General features: G+C 36.7%; 1 protein-coding gene across 2 annotated transcripts in view; it reads right to left on the reverse strand.

Moving 5' to 3' along the window:
- Positions 1–19,543, reverse strand: part of GMPS (guanine monophosphate synthase) — a 63,823-nt gene that overhangs the window by 26,985 nt on the left and 17,295 nt on the right. For both annotated transcript variants that reach the window (XM_025879997.2, XM_025880005.2), the window contains exons 2-5: positions 14,633–14,814; positions 11,040–11,154; positions 5,993–6,090; positions 2,371–2,474 (exon numbers count right to left, since the gene is read on the reverse strand). In XM_025879997.2, the coding sequence (XP_025735782.2) occupies positions 2,371–2,474; positions 5,993–6,090; positions 11,040–11,154; positions 14,633–14,814 (499 nt within the window). The remainder of the gene's footprint in view (positions 1–2,370; positions 2,475–5,992; positions 6,091–11,039; positions 11,155–14,632; positions 14,815–19,543) is intronic.

The following is a 19,543-nucleotide window of genomic DNA, read 5'->3' on the forward strand; positions in this document are numbered from 1 at the left end:
CTCACACGAGAAATAGATAATGTCAATAGGCCTCTATCAGTTTTATAAGTTACATGATCTGATTCAATAGATGCAGAAAAGGCATCTGAAAAAAATCCAACACCCATTCATGATAAAAACTCTCTGTAACTTGGAATATAGGGGAACTTCCTCAACTTGATTATCTTCTAAAAACCTACAGCTAAAATCATACCTAAACAGAAACTCAAAACTTTCCCACTAAGATCAGGAACAAGGCAAGGATGTTCCCTCTCCCCACTGCTTTTCAACACCATATAAAAGTCCTAACTGATGCAATAAGAAAAGAAGTAAAAGGTATACAGGCTGAGAAAGAAGAAATAAAACTTTGTTCACAGATGACATGATCATCTATATAGAAAATCTGGAAAAAAAATCAACAAAAAAACTCCAGGAACTAGTAAGTGATTACAGTAGGGTTGTAGGATGTAAGGTTAATACACAAAAGTTCACTGCTTACCTAAATACCAGCAATGAACAAGTGGGATTTGAAATTAAAAACAATTAGCACCCAAATAAATGAAATACTAAGGTATAAATCTAACAAAATATGTACAAGATCTATATGAGAAAAGAATCACTCTTGACCACTTCCACCTCTACCACACTATTCCCTACACTACTGTCTCCTCTCCTGATTGCTGCAGTAGATTCCTAGCTGATCTCCCTACTTCTACATTTGACCCTTTCTCTTTTCTCCTCATCATAGCCAAGGTAATCCTGAAATTAGATCATGAGTAAAGTCAACAATTTCATAGTGACCTCAAATGGCCTGTGTCCTGGCCCCCGACCATCCCTCTAATCTCATCTTCTACCACTCTCCTCCATGCTTACTCTACTCCAACCAGGTAGTCTTCCTTGCAGTTCCTCAAACATGGTCCCAATCCTGGGAGCTTTGTACTGCTATTTCCTCTTCCCCCAAATATCCAGAAGAGTCAGCACTTACTTCCTTCATGTTCAGTATCATTTTATAGGAATACCTTCCCTGAATATCCTATATAAAAGAGTAACAACCTTAATCACACATATTCTGCAATACTCTTCTCTTCCTGTATTTGTCAATGTACTTAAACACTATCTGACACCTGACATATTCTGTATTTGTTTGTGTATTAGCTGTCCCATCCCTCCCCCCAAACTGGAAATGTTAAAGAGATTTTTGTCCACTATGTTCATTACTTTACCCTTGGCACCTGGAAATGTTACGGCACAAAGCACACAAATATTGCTTAAATGAATACAAATACATACGCCATCTACCACTGTTAATCTTAAGTAAAAACATTTCAATATGAAAACCATTCTGGATCATTCCTATTCTTATGTTAAGTAATTGCAGGCAAATTACTCAATTCGGTTTATCCATGACAAATCTTTTTTCAACTTACTGTTGAGGTGTGGCATTTCAAACAAAAAAAAACTTTATTGATAAATCCACTTTTTTTTTTTTTTTTACTGACTTCCAGGATTATTGATAATTATTTACATAACAACTACTCAAATAAGCAAGTCAAAAAAAATCACAAACTGCCAGAAAATCAATTCCTCTTCCACAAAAAAGAAGAGAATAAAAACGGCTTTAAAGGGCGCCTGGGTGGCTCAGTTGGTTAAGCGACTGCCTTCGGCTCAGGTCATGATCCTGGAGTCCCGGGATCGAGTCCCGCATCGGGCTCCCCGCTCAGTGGGGAGTCTGCTTCTCCCTCTGACCCTCTTCCCTCTCGTGCTCTCTATCTCTCATTCTCTCTCTCTCAAATAAATAAACAAAATTTAAAAAAAAAAAAAAAAAAAAAAAACGGCTTTAAAGTACAGATTAGCAAAATTTCTACAAAGGGCTAAATCATAAAAATTTTAGGCTCTGTGGAACATACGCATACAGTCCCTGTCTTTTATTATAACCCTTTAATAACATAACAGGCTATAGGCTAGATTTGACCCACAGGTCACAGTTTGCCTACCCTGCCTCAGAGAAATGTCCTGAGCGCTTAGTCTGGTGTTTCACAGATGTCCAAGATATATGCCTATGTATACCTAAGAAAGGCATTTAAAAACCCAATTATGAACAAAGCACACTAGAAAAATAGACCATTCTCAAATTTATCCTGAGCCATAAAAGTAGTGTTTTACATCTGGAGAACTTTTATTAGAATGAACATTTTTTAAAGTATTTCAGAGCAAACCAGTAAGTGACTTCTAAATAATATTAAATTCCCTTCATAAATTAAGGGTTGATCCGATGACATTTACAATCTTTTAAAAATAAAAAAAATAACAGTACCTCATACAGAAACATATTCTTAGACTCTTTAGAGAAGTTTTTTAAAATGAAATCTGCAAAAGTTTTAAAATTTTCACCTGCCACAATGTTCCCAGAACGTGCCACAACCTTGAATCCATCAGCTACTTTGTCTACACTATCTCCATGAGTAAGCAAAACAATTTCTTCCTTCTGAAGACCCCTAAACATACAAAAAATAAAACACAACACAGAAATATCTTAATTAAAGACATGGTCAATGGGATCTTATGCTTAATTTTTTTCCAGCTTTACTGAGATATAATTGACACGTAATAGTGTGTAAGTTAAAGATGTACAACATGATGATTTGATATATATATAATGAAATAATTAACACAATAAGGTTAGCTAACACATACATCACACATCACAGTTACCATTTTTTTATGTGTATGGGGAGAACATTTAAGATCTACTCTCAGCAACTTTTAAGTACACAAGACAGTTAACTGTAGTCACCATGCCTGAACATTAGATCCCCAGAACTTATTCATCTTATAACTAGTGTGTTCTTTTCCTTTAAAATACTAACTCACCATATGTGTAAATCAATAAAATAGAAAAAAAAGTATGTAGCAGTGCAACACTGCTAGAATTTAAATTTATTCTGTGCATTATAAATAAAGACAAAAGGAGTATTAAATCTCAAAAAAGGCAATCTGTAAAAATTGAAAACCGAAAAAAATATATTTAAAAGTTGGTGGTATAACCACATGCATAAAAAATTATTTCAAGAAGCTACAAAATAATAATTTCAACATTTTTTCTCTATTAGGATTTATCTTGAGAAGGCATTTCAGAGATCTAAACATTCAGTAGTTCTATATCAGAAAGTAAAAGTACTAATACTGACATTGTTATTTTGCAGCTATATATACAGTAAATACATGCACGTTATAGGTTAAAACAAATATTAAATAATTAGGAATTGAGGTTTTCAGCCTCAGAGTAAGGAGATACAAAAATCAAAGTTGTTAGATAAAACCCCATAAACTCAAATAAATAAATATTAAAAAAAAACTTTCATTTTAAATGGAAATAGGAGTATACAGGGATTCTGTTTTCTCTAAAATACATATTGACTAAATTTATTCACTGAAAGGGCCTAGAAACAAAGACAACCCAGTAGCAATGTGGACTTCTATTTCTCATGCCAAACACGTTAAAGGCATAGGTTAAAGAAGATGTAACATTTATCAAATGCAACATGTGGACTTTCTCTCGACCCTGATTCAAACAAATCAACTATAAAAAGATATTTCTTACATTATGAGAAAATCTGACAGAGGACTGAATATTAAATATTAAGAAGTAAAAAAAAAAAAAGTAAAATAAAAATAAACTACATTAAAGCCAAATGGATGTTTCAGGTTTACTACTGTTGTAGTAGTAATAACATACTAATGTATGTTGTGAATGAGTTCCACAATTTTACAACTAGGAAGACAAACAGAAAACTTTAAATTTTAACCAGATCTTGGGGGGGGGAACTGGAGGGGAAGACGAACTACGAGAGACTATGGACTCTGAAAAACAATCTGAGGGTTCTAGAGGGGAGGGGGTGAGGGGATGGGTTAGCCTGGTGATGCACATACTGAATGGAGCACTGGGTGTTATATGCAAACAGTGAATAATGGAACACTACATCAAAAACTAATGATGTAATATATGGTGATTAACATAATAAAATTTTTTTAAAAATGCAAAAAAAAATTTTTTTAACCAGATCTTTAGATATAAAGCCTCTGCAGTATAACATACCACCATGATTCCTAAAATGGTTCTCAAGGCTAGTCACTTTAGATACAAAAGAATGTAAGCAAAACCTCTCCATTACGAAGTGGAATAAGTACTAGATTTCAAATGCATTTTGGTAATGAGTAGCTTCAGCTCATAAGATTATTTTGAGCCACTATGGCTTTTTTAATTAATCTTCCTTTGAAAATGAGAATCTTCAAACAGATATACTTATTTTTGCTCTTCCTCAAAATTAAAGAGCCAGCCATAGCCAGTTTTGTGTATAAACTGGGATATCTCCATTTCAGATAATAAGTTTATAACTTGGATTTTAAAATTTCTGATCTGTCCAATTTGGAGAAAACTATTCATTAGAAATTAATTTAGGCACAAGCATATTAACAAAACATACCTACAACTAAAAATAATTAGCACAATTAAAAGAAATGATAACAAGAAGTAACTGCATAATGGATAGACTTGCGGAATCACTATGTTGTACACTCAAAACTAATGTTAACAGTGTCAACTATACTTCAATTATAAATAGAAGTAAATTTCCTCGATTCACACACACAAAAAAAGGGGTAACTGTGGCTCACTAACTGACATCAGTTTTATAAATTTTATAGATTTAATGCAGTAAGGGGGAAACGTAGTTTTAAAGTAAAAATGAAACTTAAGGGGTGCCTGGCTGGCTCAGTCGGTAGAACATGCAACTCTTAATCTCAGGGTTCTAAGTTTGAGCCCTGTTGGGTGTAGGATTACTTCAAATCTTTTAAAAAAACAGGGGCGCCTGGGTGGCTCAGTCGTTAGGCGTCTGCCTTCGGCTCAGGTCATGAACCCAGGGTCCTGGGATCGAGCTCCGCATCGAGCCCCGCATCGGGCTCCCTGCTCGGCGGGAAGCCTGCTTCTCCCACTCCCACTCCCCCTGCTATGTCCCCTCTCTCACTGTGTCTCTCTCTGTCAAATAAATAAATAAAATCTTTAAAGAAAAAAACAAAAATAAAAAAATAAAAATGAAATTTAAGTCAAAAATGAAGCAAGTCAGGGGGCACCTGGCTGGCTCAGTCAACAGAGCATACTACTCTTGATTCTGGGGTTATGAGTTTGAGCCCCACACTGGGTGCAGAGATTATTTAAAAATTAAAAAAAAAAAAAAAAGCAAGTGAGTAACCCTATCAACAGTCCACTAAAATGAGCTTTACCCAAAACATAGAAAACTCCCAAAAAAGAAAGCTTCTGGTCCTCTGGAAAACTGAATGAAAATGCAGTCATGTTTTTTTTAAGTCAAGCAGAAGATGAACGGTTCCAGGAAGGGAGTGAATAGCCCATCCACACATTTTTAAACAGATTAGAGCTATAGCACCTAATCTGTTGTTACCTAGAACAAAAACCAATTAATACATTCACTATATTAAAAGATAGTATGCTAGGTACAGTTATGCTCAACGTAGAGAAAGTGAGCAGAAGGGAAACATATATTTAATAATGAGTCCAACAAATTGGTTGTGTGCTAAGTACCCAGCAAAAACATGAGGCAAGAGATATACAAACACATTTGGTAGATGCAAGATAGTTTAAAACATTATCCATTTGCCACATCTGGCACATTAATGTTTAGAATCACATTCCAAAGAGTAAAAAGGAAAAACTACAAATGTTGGCATCACAGTATGCAATCCCAAACACGGATCCAAGACTGCACAGGTGCTTTTAAGTTATGTCATAAGTGCTTTCCTTATCCCTACTTAGCATCACCACCATCCTCTGCCACCCTGACACTCAAATGGAAAACAAATATGACAGTTACACCTCTGGCCACTAGTACGGCCTTAATTTGTCTAAGAATTACGGAATCTCTAATTTTGAAGAATAACAATCCCAAATTCAAGTCAGTTACTCTAATTGTTCTTAGGCATCTAAAAATATCTATAATACCTGAATAACGAGCATGTGTTGTCCACACTAATACTGAAGACTCCATCTTCTCTAACACTTTTTTTGTGCACAGTACCTCCAAATACCTTATTCATCATCTGTTCAAAGAGAAAATAAATTGACATTAATATGAATCAAAAGAATTACCCAATCATTTTATTACGCTAATTTAATAATTTATGTTCCTGTTTTCAGGATATCTGCTATGTTTGTGCCCCGAAAATAAAGAGTTAGATAAATGTAGATAGCTTGGTATTATTATATGTAATTATACAGTTATTAAGAGGAATAGTTATAAAACAAAACTAGATTAGAAATCTGACCTGAGGTTAATTTCTATTAAACACTGGCAGATTTTCCATTTAGTGTACTTTAATTCATTCGTTAAAAATAGATATTTAATACTTACATCGGAAGTATTGGGAAAGATGGTACATAAGACACTGAAATAACTACAATTTCAGTTTAATTTAAAAGCATTTTAAAAGGTACTCTGAGCTTAGAACTAGGCAGGTACAAATTTCTCTAAGTGATTTAACCTTTGGCCCCAAAGGAACAGTCTGAAAGCCTGCAGAAGGCTATGTTGTGGAGAGAGCATAAGCAAGAAAATCTGGTCTTTCAATTAAATTTATTTGTATAAATCCCATACACCTACAGACTCCCCCCTCCCAACACCAAATAAACACACACAAAATTTCTACAATCGTTAATTCTGCCTTGATGTAATCACTATGATTCATCTCCGTGTATCTGTTTCACACAGTTGTCATAAGATACTGCCATAACCATGAGAGATACAAGTTGACCCAGCTCCCAATAAAAAAGCAGGCAGAGGGCTAAATAAGTGTTCGTTCTTATAATGCACAGTGGAATAGCCTTCAAAACCATCAGCAAATGCTGCCCTCCACATTTTCCTCTTAAGACATTCACAATAAAGTTTACTGCAATAAAGGTTTGGGTTAAGTTCAGCAGGAAAAAAACTTGCTAACCCACGTAGCCCAGTATTTCCCAAACAACAAACCCAGGTTATCAAACACTTTCTGCAGCACATGAACTATCACACAGTTTAGGAACACTGTTAACAATCCACCCAGTCCCCCCGCCTCTAGTCACTTCTCTTCTTCCCCCTCATTCTGCACTCCAGCCATTCGAGCTGGAGTAATTGCCAAAACAGACCATGTTCTCTCCCCCATGTCTTCAGGTCTCTTCACAGTCCCAGGGGCCTAACAAAGTATGTGGCCCAAAGCAGTCATTAAAAGTTGCTGAATGAAAAATTAAGTGCTTTCTTCTATATTCTCAGTGAACCTTGTGCACCTCTACCTCCCTTAATTTGCTGTTCTTAATTAGAAGACAGCTGAGTGATCAAGCTAACTAAAACTGTTGGAACTCAACACAATTTAGAAGTCCACAAAAGGTCAATAGGCAAAATTAAATATATTACTTAGGGATATAAACATATATAAAGCTGTAAAGAGAAAAAGGGGAATGAATAACAAAATTCAGGGAAAGTGCTGCCTCTGGTAAGAAAAGAGAAGAACAACATGAATGGAGAAAAGTATAAAGAGAGTTTCAAAAGTTCTACTAATATTCTATTTCTTACACAGAGTGAGGGGATATAGAGATAAAAGGAGCAATGGGCAAGACAGTCTTTTTTCTTCTAAAGCAAAGAATTCCCAGAAAGCTATTAGAAAGGCTTTCACAAGGGAGTCCAGTGAATGAGAAAGATGGTACATAAGACACTGAAATAACTACAATTTCAGGATGCTATTGGGGGCAAACGTATACACTAGAGTGAGACCTTTGGTGCTAAACTTACCCAACTAACAATCACTAAGAATTATTAGTCCTTTAAAAACAACATATTAGCTAGATGGTGTCATCTATACCAATATTTTATGGAAAGACAATTTTTATCTAAAGGACCAAGATCAGCCTATTCTATCGTCCTAATATGTAAGTTCAGAGGACATAAAGGCAAATTGTTTTACATATTTAACATGAGCAGGCCTAGCTCTGGCTACCGCAAGATCTCTACTGAATGACAGAAAAATTAGGCCTTACAATTATATGAGGGACTGGCAAAGGGAGAAACAGTCACTAGCACTTAAATTAAGGCAGCATTTTCCAGACATATTTCACTATAAGGGGTCCTGAAAAAAATATGTTAGACTCTTCCTTACAGAATGTTATAATACCTCAATATACTAAAAATCATTTAATGTAAGTTGTGCTACATGATTAATACTGACTACTCTGGCATGGGAGATCAATAAATTATGTAAATACATTACATCCGAGGGCAAAGGTGTATTAAAAAAAAAAAAAAAGCCAGCCAGTTTCCAATGTTCAACTCAATCAGGATGTGGGCTCTTCTAAGAAAATGTATTCATTAGAATACTATGTAAGAAAATCCAAAAGTAAGTTGTTATCCAAGTCAAATTCATAATCACCACTTGGCTTTTCAGAAAACTTTTAACAGGACAAAAAGAGCCTTTAACTAGAAAATGCTTGTTGCCTAGAGAAAAAAAAATCCATTGTTGTAGCTTTTGAACTTCATATATCACATATTTTTAGGGATCAGTATTTCCTCTAAATCAAAGTGGAAAACTATAATGAACAATTAGCAAGAAATGAAATCTGGTAAAGCTGTTTTACAGACCAGTGATTCCTAATATTCTGCTTTTGCATGAAGTATAAGAACAACAAAAATATTCATTCTTATGTGAACAGTGATTTTTATTGTTTTTTCCTTCTCTGAATGCTCCAGGGCCAGATAAAATATACTGGTCTGCTCACTTTCTACCTTTTTAAACAGCCTCCTTCTGTACAATATTCATCACTACAGCACAGCAATTTCAACCAGATTGTTTAATTATTCTTTTTTTTTTTTAAGGTTTTTATTTATTTATTTCATAGACAGCGAGAGAGGGAACACAAGCAGGGGGAATGGGAGAGGGAGAGGCACGCTTCCCGCAGAGCAGGGAGCCTGCTGCGGGCTAGATCCCAGGACGCTGGGATCACAACCTGAGCCGGAGGCAGATGCTTAACAACTGAGTCGCCCAGGCGCCCCTCAAACAGATTGTTTAAAAAAAAAAAATGACTCCCTCTGTTTTGCCCACTTACTAAAATTTCAAATTATCTTCAATCCAAGGACTTAAAACAACTCAGTCATTGGGAGAAAGAATACATCATCTTAAGCCATATATACAAGAAATCAAAAGTTAATAGACAATTCTCAATAATCAACTAGGGAGGACCAGAGTATCATGAGGAAATTAAAAAGCTGATATTTTAATTAACACCGATTCCATTTGGTCAGTTAGGATCTCACAATTAGATACTCCACTTGTATTGTGACCCCTGTCTTCCCTTCTGATTTAGTACAGGCTAAAGCCAAAAGGTGGGCCAAAGGGAAAAGAGATCAAGATCATTCACAAACAAGTGAATCCAGTCATTGTATTTATTTGGCTATTCTTATCATAGCAGAGAATTCTGAGTTTAAAAAAACTATCTTGCTTCTGACACTAGAAAAGGCAAAATACTATAATCTGTCAATTAATAATTATATTACCCAGGGAATACTATCCCAGCTAGCTCAATTTTCAGATGATGTGGTTAAGTAAGATACATTGTTAAACGTTATCTCAACTAGAAAATCATTTTGCTTACAATCACTAGGGATAACTTTTCTTAAATGTATTTATTTCTATTCCCACCTCATTAAGTAGATCTTATTGAACAAATCATTCTAAGTGAGAACTTAGCATATTACTGGCTCAGTATTATCCTTCTATCATCTTATTCAGTAATCACATTCTACTTGTCTAATAAACCTATACTCCTCTAAAAAGGTATCAAAGCAACCAAAATAGATTTCTAAACATTTAACTTACAGAAGAATAGTTTTATATCTAGACCTCAGTCCCTATGTATTCTTGTTTTTGATACAGTTCCAAGGTATGCATACTCATTAACGATACAGTGGAGACACCTGGCAGACACCGCCTTAACCAAACGATCAAACTGACATCACCTGTCATGGCACACACTGACATCACGTGCCTCCTAATGACCTGCTCTGAGAGGAGAGCATCATTTCTGTGCTACTCCTGCCAAAAGAACAGAACCTGAACCTAACAATGAGAAAACATCAAATAAACCAAAACTGAGGGAGAATCTATAAAGTAACTGGAATGTCTTTTTTTTTTTTTAACTGTCAAGGTCATGAAAGAGAAGAAAAGACAGGAATGGTTTCAAAATAAAGGACTTGACAACTAAATATAACACATGGTCCTAGATTGGACACAGTACTTACAAGGGACATTAATGAGACAAACAGTGAAATGTGAATGCAGTCTGTGGATTAGATGCAAAACTGAATCAATGTTAACTTCCTGATTTTGATATGTGGACTGTAGTTACATAGGAGAGCTCTCATCCTTAGGAAATACAACAAGTAACAGGACATCAGGTGTGCAACTTACTCTCAAATGGTTAAAAATGTCAACAGTAAGAGGGGCACCTGGGTGGCTCAGTTGGTTAAGCATCCGACTCTTGATTTTGCCTCAGGTCATGATCTCAGGGCTCAGGGTCATGGGATCAAGCGCCCCCACCTGGAACTCTGCGTGCAGCATGGAGTCTGCTTGAGATTCTCTCACTCTCCCTTCTGCCCCTCCCCTGGCTCGAGCACGCATGCAGGCATGCTATCTCTAAAATAAATAAATCGTTTTAAAATGTAACAATAAGGGAATTGAGTAAAAATATAAATGAGCTCTGTGTACTATTTCCGTAACATGTAAATTTGAATGTCTGAATTTTTTTAATGGACAGTGTTATGTTGTATGCAGTAATATAGTTACTTCTCTAAAAACAGATTTCCACTCAGGTCGGTTCTGCCATACTGCTATAACAATTTGTAAACAGTTGCAACATGCACAAATTAGCTCATACAATATCCTAAATACTCTAAAGACAGAAAATATTAATACAATAAGAATCACAAACAGAATAAATTAAGTCAACTCTTAAGGCAAATTCACAGATGTACCTGCATGCCATAGCAAATTCCAAGAACAGGCTTGCCAATAGTGAATATCGCTGGATCAAACCAGGGAGCATCTTCTGCATACACAGAATTAGGTCCTCCAGAGATGATAATAGCACTGTGGATTTAAGGAAGAGAGTCAGTGAAGAATCCTTTAACTGCTAATTTTTATCCCCAAGTCCATGCCCTCTCTCCCTTGAAGCACTGAGACTCAGTACAGATGCAGAGATTTTGTTATGTTTTCAGTATACCATAGCAGATCCAGCCTCCTACACAGCTCAATCATCTGTACTCTACTGCAATGTGTGGAAGTCCATCAATGCAACATTCACTTGTTAATAAGTACAAACTTCAAATACATAAATACTAATGTTTCTAGCTGTAAGGGTTTAGCATTAGTTTGTTTTGTCTTCCGCATTAATGAAGGAGTAAATGAGAATTCTAAAGGGAGATGGAGAAAATATAGGCCTTCCGGGAAGCAAGGAGTAAAGCAAGTCACAGAAAGACCCTGGATGACACAGCAAAATACAACAAAGGAGGACAGAATATGAATAATAACCTAACTTTGCCTGTTGAAAACCTACCCAACGTTCCCAACAATTTTACCTGAGACCCAGGAAAGGGAGCTAACATATGAATTTTGCCCATATGGCATTCTCTCAGAACCCAGGTCAATATTATAACTTCACTATATTATAATTTACAGAGCATTCGATGGGTTAACTTGGGAGTCAAACAGTTATTATGGAAAAGGCTGCAAACTGAGGCCTATGCTCTTCACCTGGCCAGTGACAGATCTAATTTGGCCCTCAGCATACACTCAAAAGATTGAGAACATTTTAATATTATGAATTTTACATAAAAATCCAGATTTCTAGGTTTTCTTTAGGAAGAGGGGGAAAAAAATCTAGCCGCACTTGACCTTCACTCTCATATGGCTACAAACAACTGGAATCACAGACAGACCTGCACCTTCAGACTACTCCTGCTTCCCAGTTTGCCACACATGCCCTCTTACACAATAGAGGCATACCTATGCTCATCACTTAATCTAAAATATCCTCAAACTCATTTTAGGTTTTAGTTTTGCAGGAATCCTGATTTATCTACATTTCTAAAGGAAAATGCATTTTAAGATCTAACCAAAATCTTCTTACAAACAAATTTAGGCAATTCACTTTATAATTAGCAGCTGCTTGCCATATAAAAACACACAAACTAAAATACAGGCTTATAATACATCCAGAAGAATGATGTAATAGTCAAATTCATAAAAATTATTCAGCAAGATAGGACATTTTTAAAAAATATAACAATTCAAGTGAGCTCAAAGGCCCCATTCTTTGAACTTTGTATTGCTAACATGAATTATGCTATTCATCATGTTTGTTAGCCTGTCCCCTGCAAAAGAGACTAAGGACAACCTACTCAGATGATAAATGTAACATCTTTAAGATAACAATCCTAAAGGGGTGTAGTGTTAGCCTTAAGGGTAGATATGCAACTTAGCTCTTTAAAAATGCATAAGCTAAAATTCTATAAAACATAAATAAACAAGCCCTCTAGAATTTCAGTACAGTATAGTTTTATAAAAGATAACCACAATGGGACTGCCCAGCATTCCTCATTAATCTGCTAAACAACTCATGACTGTAAGATTCTTAAGACTATTAAAAAGAAAAGGGAATGGACTTAGTCAAGGATGAAACCTAAGCAGTACTTAAGCCAATTATGAAAATTCTTAAATTCTTATCTCAATAACTCTCAAGAAGAGCTAATCACTCACTCTTCTAGTTCTACCCTGCAATTCTTTTGAAACTAACCTGCAATTACAAAGCCAATAAGCCACAAGGCATTCCAGATACCAATTTTAGCAGGTCAAATTTCCAAAAACAAGTAGGTTAAGAGGTCTCTCCTCTCATAATACTAATATTCTAGGAAAAGGATGATCAACTAGATATCTCAGCAGACAGGATTATAATAAGCAAAGCCACAGGGCTATAGTTCCTATACTCCTACACAGAAAGAACCTCTAGACACAAGCAGGACCTAGGAATTTTTTTATAATCAGGTGGCAGGAAAAATAATTAGCACTCTATTGCCAAGTATTTGGCTACCCTATTCTTCAACATTTAGCCTGGGTTAGTCTGCTGGAGATTTTCTGTTTGTTTGGGGTAAAGGGAATGAAGGAGCTTAGATATGACGGGAGGCATTTAGAATTCTCCCAGTTTTTTGATTCCCTAAAACTGGTTGTCGCTGGCAAACTGAGACAGTCACATTAGAGAAACTCAAGGGTCCCTTCTTACTCTAAAAATTCCACAGTTTAAAAAAACATGACTGGGGCGCCTGGGTGGCTCAGTCGTTGGGCATCTGCCTTCGGCTCAGGTCATGATCCCAGGGTCCTGAGGGATCGAGCCCTGCATCAGGTTTCCTGCTCCACGGGAAGCCTGCTTCTCCCTCTCCCACTCCCCCTGCTTGTGTTCCCTCTCTCGCTGTGTCTCTCTCTGTCAAATAAATAAATAAAATCTTTTTAAAAATAAATAAATAAATAAAAAGAGATGACTGTTTTTAACTGTATCCTAAGACTAGGACAGTTAAATTTCAACCTGTCTTTTCTGCTTTCCAATTCACTCTATTTCAGAAACAAGAATCACAGGATAAACAGGTCTATGAAGACTTTAAAAGTTAACCATTTCTCTAATGGAAAAAAATTATGTTTTTGAGAAAAATTAAACATATTGTATTTTGGAAGAAATATAGCATTAATGTTTAAGACCCAATTAAAGTTACAAACTGCAGTTGTTTGTTTTTGGTAACACTTAATAAACAAAGACCATCAATTCCATGAGAAAAGGCATAGCATTAACCAGAAATTGTTAAAGGAAGAAACAAATATAAGTTGGCTGTCATTCTGACTAGTTCTGAGCATGTAAGCTGTTGAATTAGACCTTATATTAGACTTGAGAAACCTTCGTATTTTAGAAACTTAGTCTCTTGGGATAGGAGGCAAAAGAGACTCATTGGACACAGAATTCTTCTCATTTAGGTATTCTAGCCACTGCATATATTCCTTTGATCAAATGCTCTGGGATGAATGAATGACCATAATAGCCAAATTCAAGCCTGACCCAAAAATCCTAAAATATAAAATACTCAAATGAAAAGTTCTTGTAACTGTGCAATTAAAATTAAGGCAATCTTTTTAACTAAAAATTATTTTTCCTTTAATTTTTTTAAAATCAGAACCATAGAAGAAAATTTTTTGTAAAACCACTGCATGTCTTATATTCATTTAAAAAAATTCAGTGCTCAGGGCACCTGGGTGGTGTAGTTGTTTAAGCATCTGACTCTTGGTTTCAGCTCAGGTAGTGATCTAATGGTCCTGAGACAGAGCCCCAGGTCAGGCTCTGCACTCAGCATGGAGTCAGCTTAAGACTCTCTCTCCCTCTCTGCCCCATCACCTCTCCCCCAACCCCGAACACTCCCTCTCTCTCTCAAAATATATCTTTAAAAAAAAATTCAGTGCCCAAGCAAATTAATAAAAAAATTCCACAATCTAAGCTCAATCTCATAGAAAATATAAGTGTAAGGTCTACCGGAATCCTTGCTCTTTTATGGCAAATGCTGGTGTTTCCAAGGGAAAGATTTCCGACTGCACGAACAGTTCTCTCACTCTTCGATCTATGACTTTCCCGTACTGGGCACCAGCATCCAGAATGACAACAGCTCCTTCATAGTGGTGGCGGCCATCCTTAAGGTCTCCTCCAGCATTCTCCAGCTGCAAATATTAAGGCAAATGTCCTCTTAGTTATAAAAATTAGAGCTCCTTTTAAAAAGAGTGGTCACTGTAAGCTCCAAAAACATACAGAAACAAAAACTGTTAACTTAGGCCTCTGAGTTGCCAATTCAAAAGCACTTCTTTTAAAAGGAAGGTTTTTATACACATCCATACGTGGGCATACATAAACACTTTAATAAAAGCCAGCATTTACTGACTATGTAATATAGTCACTTTATGTATAAATGCGTCTCATATATATTATCTAACATGGTGGACATACAACCCAGCTATGCCAAAATACAGTCCTAGTTTATGCCTGTTATACTGGCATTATTACTAACAGGGCCTCCTGTGAATCTCAAAAGCATCCTAGCTTGAACAAATAATTATATGGTCACCCTATCTAACAGTCACAGTATTCCTATGAGGGATATACTGATGAGGAACTTAAAGTTTGCTGCCAGAGTATAAGCATGCTCAAATTCACTTCATTAGGATTTTTTGTATTACATGAGGAAACGGTTATATATAGGTGCATCCAACCCATAACATTAGAATTTTAAAAAGGTTTTTTAATCTTATTTCTGTCACCTATACATTGATAATGCTTTTCTGGAAAGCGATTTGACAAAATGTAAAATTTTTCACTATGTATGCTGGAATAGTTACCTGGAACTGGCTTCAGATTAATGTAAGAGTAGGTGGGTATTGATGAAACAAGATTGCTTACCTATGCACTGAAATCACTTTAGTTGAATGATACACAGTCTTCATTTTAGTCTAGTCTCTATTCTGTTTTTGTATATTTTATATAAGAAAAAAACTTTTAGGGGCGCCTGGGTGGCTCCGTCGTTAAGTGTCTGCCTTTGGCTCAGGTCATGATCCCAGGGTCCTGGGATCGAGCCCCGCATCAGGCTCCCTGCTCGGCGGGAAGCCTGCTTCTCCCTGTCTCACTGTCTCTCTCTGTGAAGTAAATAAATAAAATCTAAAAAAAGAAAAAAACTTTAAAAACATGTATGTATTCTGGAAAAACACTTGTAGGAAGCATATAATCCCATTTTAAAATATTTCATCAAGAATGTATATACATGTATGAAGAAGAAACATAGGGACAGATACACACAAAAATATTAACAGAAGTTGCATCCAAGTAATGAGCTACAGGTGATTTACAATTTTTCTTTCTCATACTCTTCAGTATGTTTTTTTTTTTTTTAATTTTATTTTACTACATTATGTTAATCACCATACATTACATCATAGTTTTTGATGTACTGTTCCATGATTCATTGTTTGTGCAAAACACCCAGTGCTCCATGCAGAACGTGCCCTCCTTAATACCCATCACCAGGCTACCCATCCCCCCACGCCCCTCCCCTCTAGAACTCTCAGTTTGTTTCTCAGAGTCCACACAGTCTCTCATGGTTCGTCTCCCCTCTGATTGCCCCCCCTTCATTTTTCCCTTCCTGCTATCTTCTTCCTTTTTTTTTTTTTTTAAACATATAACGTATTATTTGTTTCAGAGGTACAGGTCTGTGATTCATCAGTCTTACACAATTCACAGCGCTCACCATAGCACATGCCCTCCCCAATGTCTATCACCCAGCCACCCCATCCCTCCCACCCCCCACCACTCCAGCAACCCTCAGTTTGTTTCCTGAGATTAAGAATTCCCTATATCAGTGAAATCATACGATACATGCCTTCTTCAGTATGTTTTAAATGTTTACAATAAACATTTTTGGAGTTTCCCCCCCTCCAGCTGTAAAATTTGCACATAAAAAAAGCATAAGCCAGTCCTTCAGACACTTAGGTAATTCTTTCCATGCCTCTTCCTTTTCCATTTATATGAACAAACAAATGAAGACCTCACAACATCACTAACACTTCTGCTACAGTAATGAAAAAAGCAAAAATCACAGGCATCCTAGAGGAGGATTTGTGAGAAGGACCGAACCACAGGCCAGAAAGAATTACTCAGATCACAAAAATGAAGATTTTAATCAGATGAATACTGAACAATGTAGAAAAAGCAGAATACAGAAAGTTTATAAAATATATTAGAGTGCAAGAAATGCTAAAACTTTTTCCTTCTAGACCCTCGCCCTTAGTCCACACACAAACATACACACTACTCTTTAAAGAATTTATCTAAAATTCTTTAATCTTAATCTATTTTTTTTAAAGAACAGAAAGTGTTGGGGCGCCTGGATGGCTCAGTCCGTTAAGCATCCGACTCTTAATCTCAGCTCAGGTCTTCATTTCAGGGTCGTGAGTTCAAGTCCTGCCTGGATCTCCAAGCCCAGTGGGAAGCCTACTTAAAAAAAGAAGGGGGGAGGGGGAAGGGGAGCAGAGCAAAGAAAGAAAAGTTTTGGGGCGCCTGGCTGGTTTGGTCGATGGAGTGCATGATTCCTGATCTCTTGGTTGTGAGTCTGAGCTCCATATTGGCTGTAGAGATTACTTAAAAATAAAAATCTTTAGGGGTGCCTGGGTGGCTCAGTCGTTAAGTGTCTGCCTTTGGCTCAGGTCGTGATCCCAGGGTCCTGGGATCGAGCCCTACATCAGGCTCCCTGCTCCACAGGAAGCCTGCTTCTCCCTCTCCCACTCCCCCTACTTGTGCCTCTCTCGCTGTGTCTGTCAAATAAATAAATAAATCTAAAAACATAAAGAAATAAAAATAAAAAATAAAAATCTTTTTAAAAAAGTGTTTTTGAAGGACTATTTTGTTATTGTGTAAATTTCTCAGATTTCAGTCCCCTTATCACTGTCAAAATTTTTACCAAATCCAGTACAACCTGTTTGTTTTTTTTAACACTGCAGGCAGAGTTCTCACTTTCCATGTTTCTGACAAGCATAAATTTCAGTTATCATGGTTTATACCAAGGTTGAGTTAACTAACATCAGTCTGCAATAACATGGCTCAAATTTCAGTTACCATATTTAGCTGCGAGAAATTACATTAAGTACAAACTTCGCTGTCAGCTTTTCAATCCATAAATCACCACATAAATAACAAATATGATGATCAGTGACCAATGTGTCCCTTCTTTTAAAGTTTATTGCAATTGGACAGTGCAAAACAAATAGCTAGAGTACAGTTGTGTTACCTCCTTATTGCCCAGTGATAAATCTACATGACATTTTACACCTATGGATAATCCAAGGGGGTACGGACCAATGAAGATGAAAGTACAGCAAAGAAATGAAAAGTGATACACTGGAAGCGAAATATGAATCCACTGTAAATGAAGTTATAGAAGAAAACTGCTGGCCATGGCAGTGTTGACACTGCTGCAGTTTGAGTGCCTCTAAATGTGCAGCCAGAGGAACTTGGTGAAGGTAAACTTACCAATTATCAATGCGGAAAGCAGCTGTTATGGAAAGGATGACAATGTCCCAGAGAAAGTAACTCCAGGAAAATACTTCACATTAAAGAAACTCTTAGAGGGAAGCCTGGCTGATTCAGTTGGTTAAGCATCTGCCTTTGGCTCAGGTCATGGTCCCAGGGTCCTGGGATCAATCCCCACATGGCTCCCTGCTCGGCAGAGAGCCTGCTTCTCCCTCTGCTCCTTATCCCACTCATGCTCTCTCTCTCTCTCTCTCTCAAAAGTAAATAAATAAAATCTTTTTAAAAAAGAAAAAAAGAAAGAAACTCTTGGAGGTATTTCATGACATTTCAACTGTAAAGGATAAAATGTCAAAAGCCAAGGAGGCATAGAAAAGATGCAAAAGGAAACACTGTTTTAAGGCATAGAAAAGATGCAAAGGGAAAGACTGTTTAAACTACCCTTGATTCATATTTCACAAAGAAAACAATTCTCATTGTGTCTAATGTTTTAACTCATACTAAACAGTTACAGTATTTTATTTCTCTATACTTGTATAATTAACAGTAAGATTTAATGTTTTAACAAAATATTTTAAAGGTCCCCAAACCACTGTAATCTTCCCACTGATTAAAACTGCTTTGCATGAGGAGCACCTGGGTGCCTCAGTCGGTTAGGCATCAGATTCTTTTTTTTTTTAAGATTTTATTTACTTATTTATTTAAGAGAGAGAGCGCACAAGCAGGGGAAGCAGCAGAGGCAGAGGGAGAAGCAGGATCCCTGTAGAGCAGGGAGCCCGATGCAGGCCTCCATCACAGGACCCTGGGATCATAACCTGAGCCGAAAGCAGATGCTTAACCAACTGAGCCACCAGGTGCCTCTAGGCATCCAAATCTTGATTTCAGCTCAGGTCATGATGTCAGGGTGGTGAAAATGAATCCCGCAATAGGCTCTGCGCTGGGCACGGAGCCTGCTCAAGATTTTCGGGGTGCCTGGACGGCTCAGGCCATTACACACTGGACTCCTGGTGTCAGAGCAGGTCATTATCCTGCTCTGAGATCAAGCTTGTGTCAGGCTCCACATTCAGGGAGGAGTCTCCTAAAGACTCTCTGCCTCTACCCCTCCCCCAACTCTTCTGTATGTGTGCACATGCACACATTCTCTCTAAAAAAAAAAAAAAGAAACAAATAACTTTGCATGGTTTCAGCTTGCACAATCATTTTTATGGTTGTCCTACTATTATATAGTGAGGATTGTCTGTATTTCTTTAAATCAACTCATTTTTATTTAACTGAATTTTAAAAGAAAAATGTATACTGTTTTCTTACCAGCTTTTGAAAATGTTCAATCATATGATATCACAGGTCATTGAGGAAATACTGAATCCTTGACTCATTCTT

The sequence above is a fragment of the Callorhinus ursinus genome, unplaced genomic scaffold, assembly GCF_003265705.2.
Source record: "Callorhinus ursinus isolate GAN/ISIS: 27379988/994484 unplaced genomic scaffold, GSC_fseal_2.0 scaffold1, whole genome shotgun sequence".
In the NCBI taxonomy this organism is placed as follows: domain Eukaryota; kingdom Metazoa; phylum Chordata; class Mammalia; order Carnivora; family Otariidae; genus Callorhinus; species Callorhinus ursinus.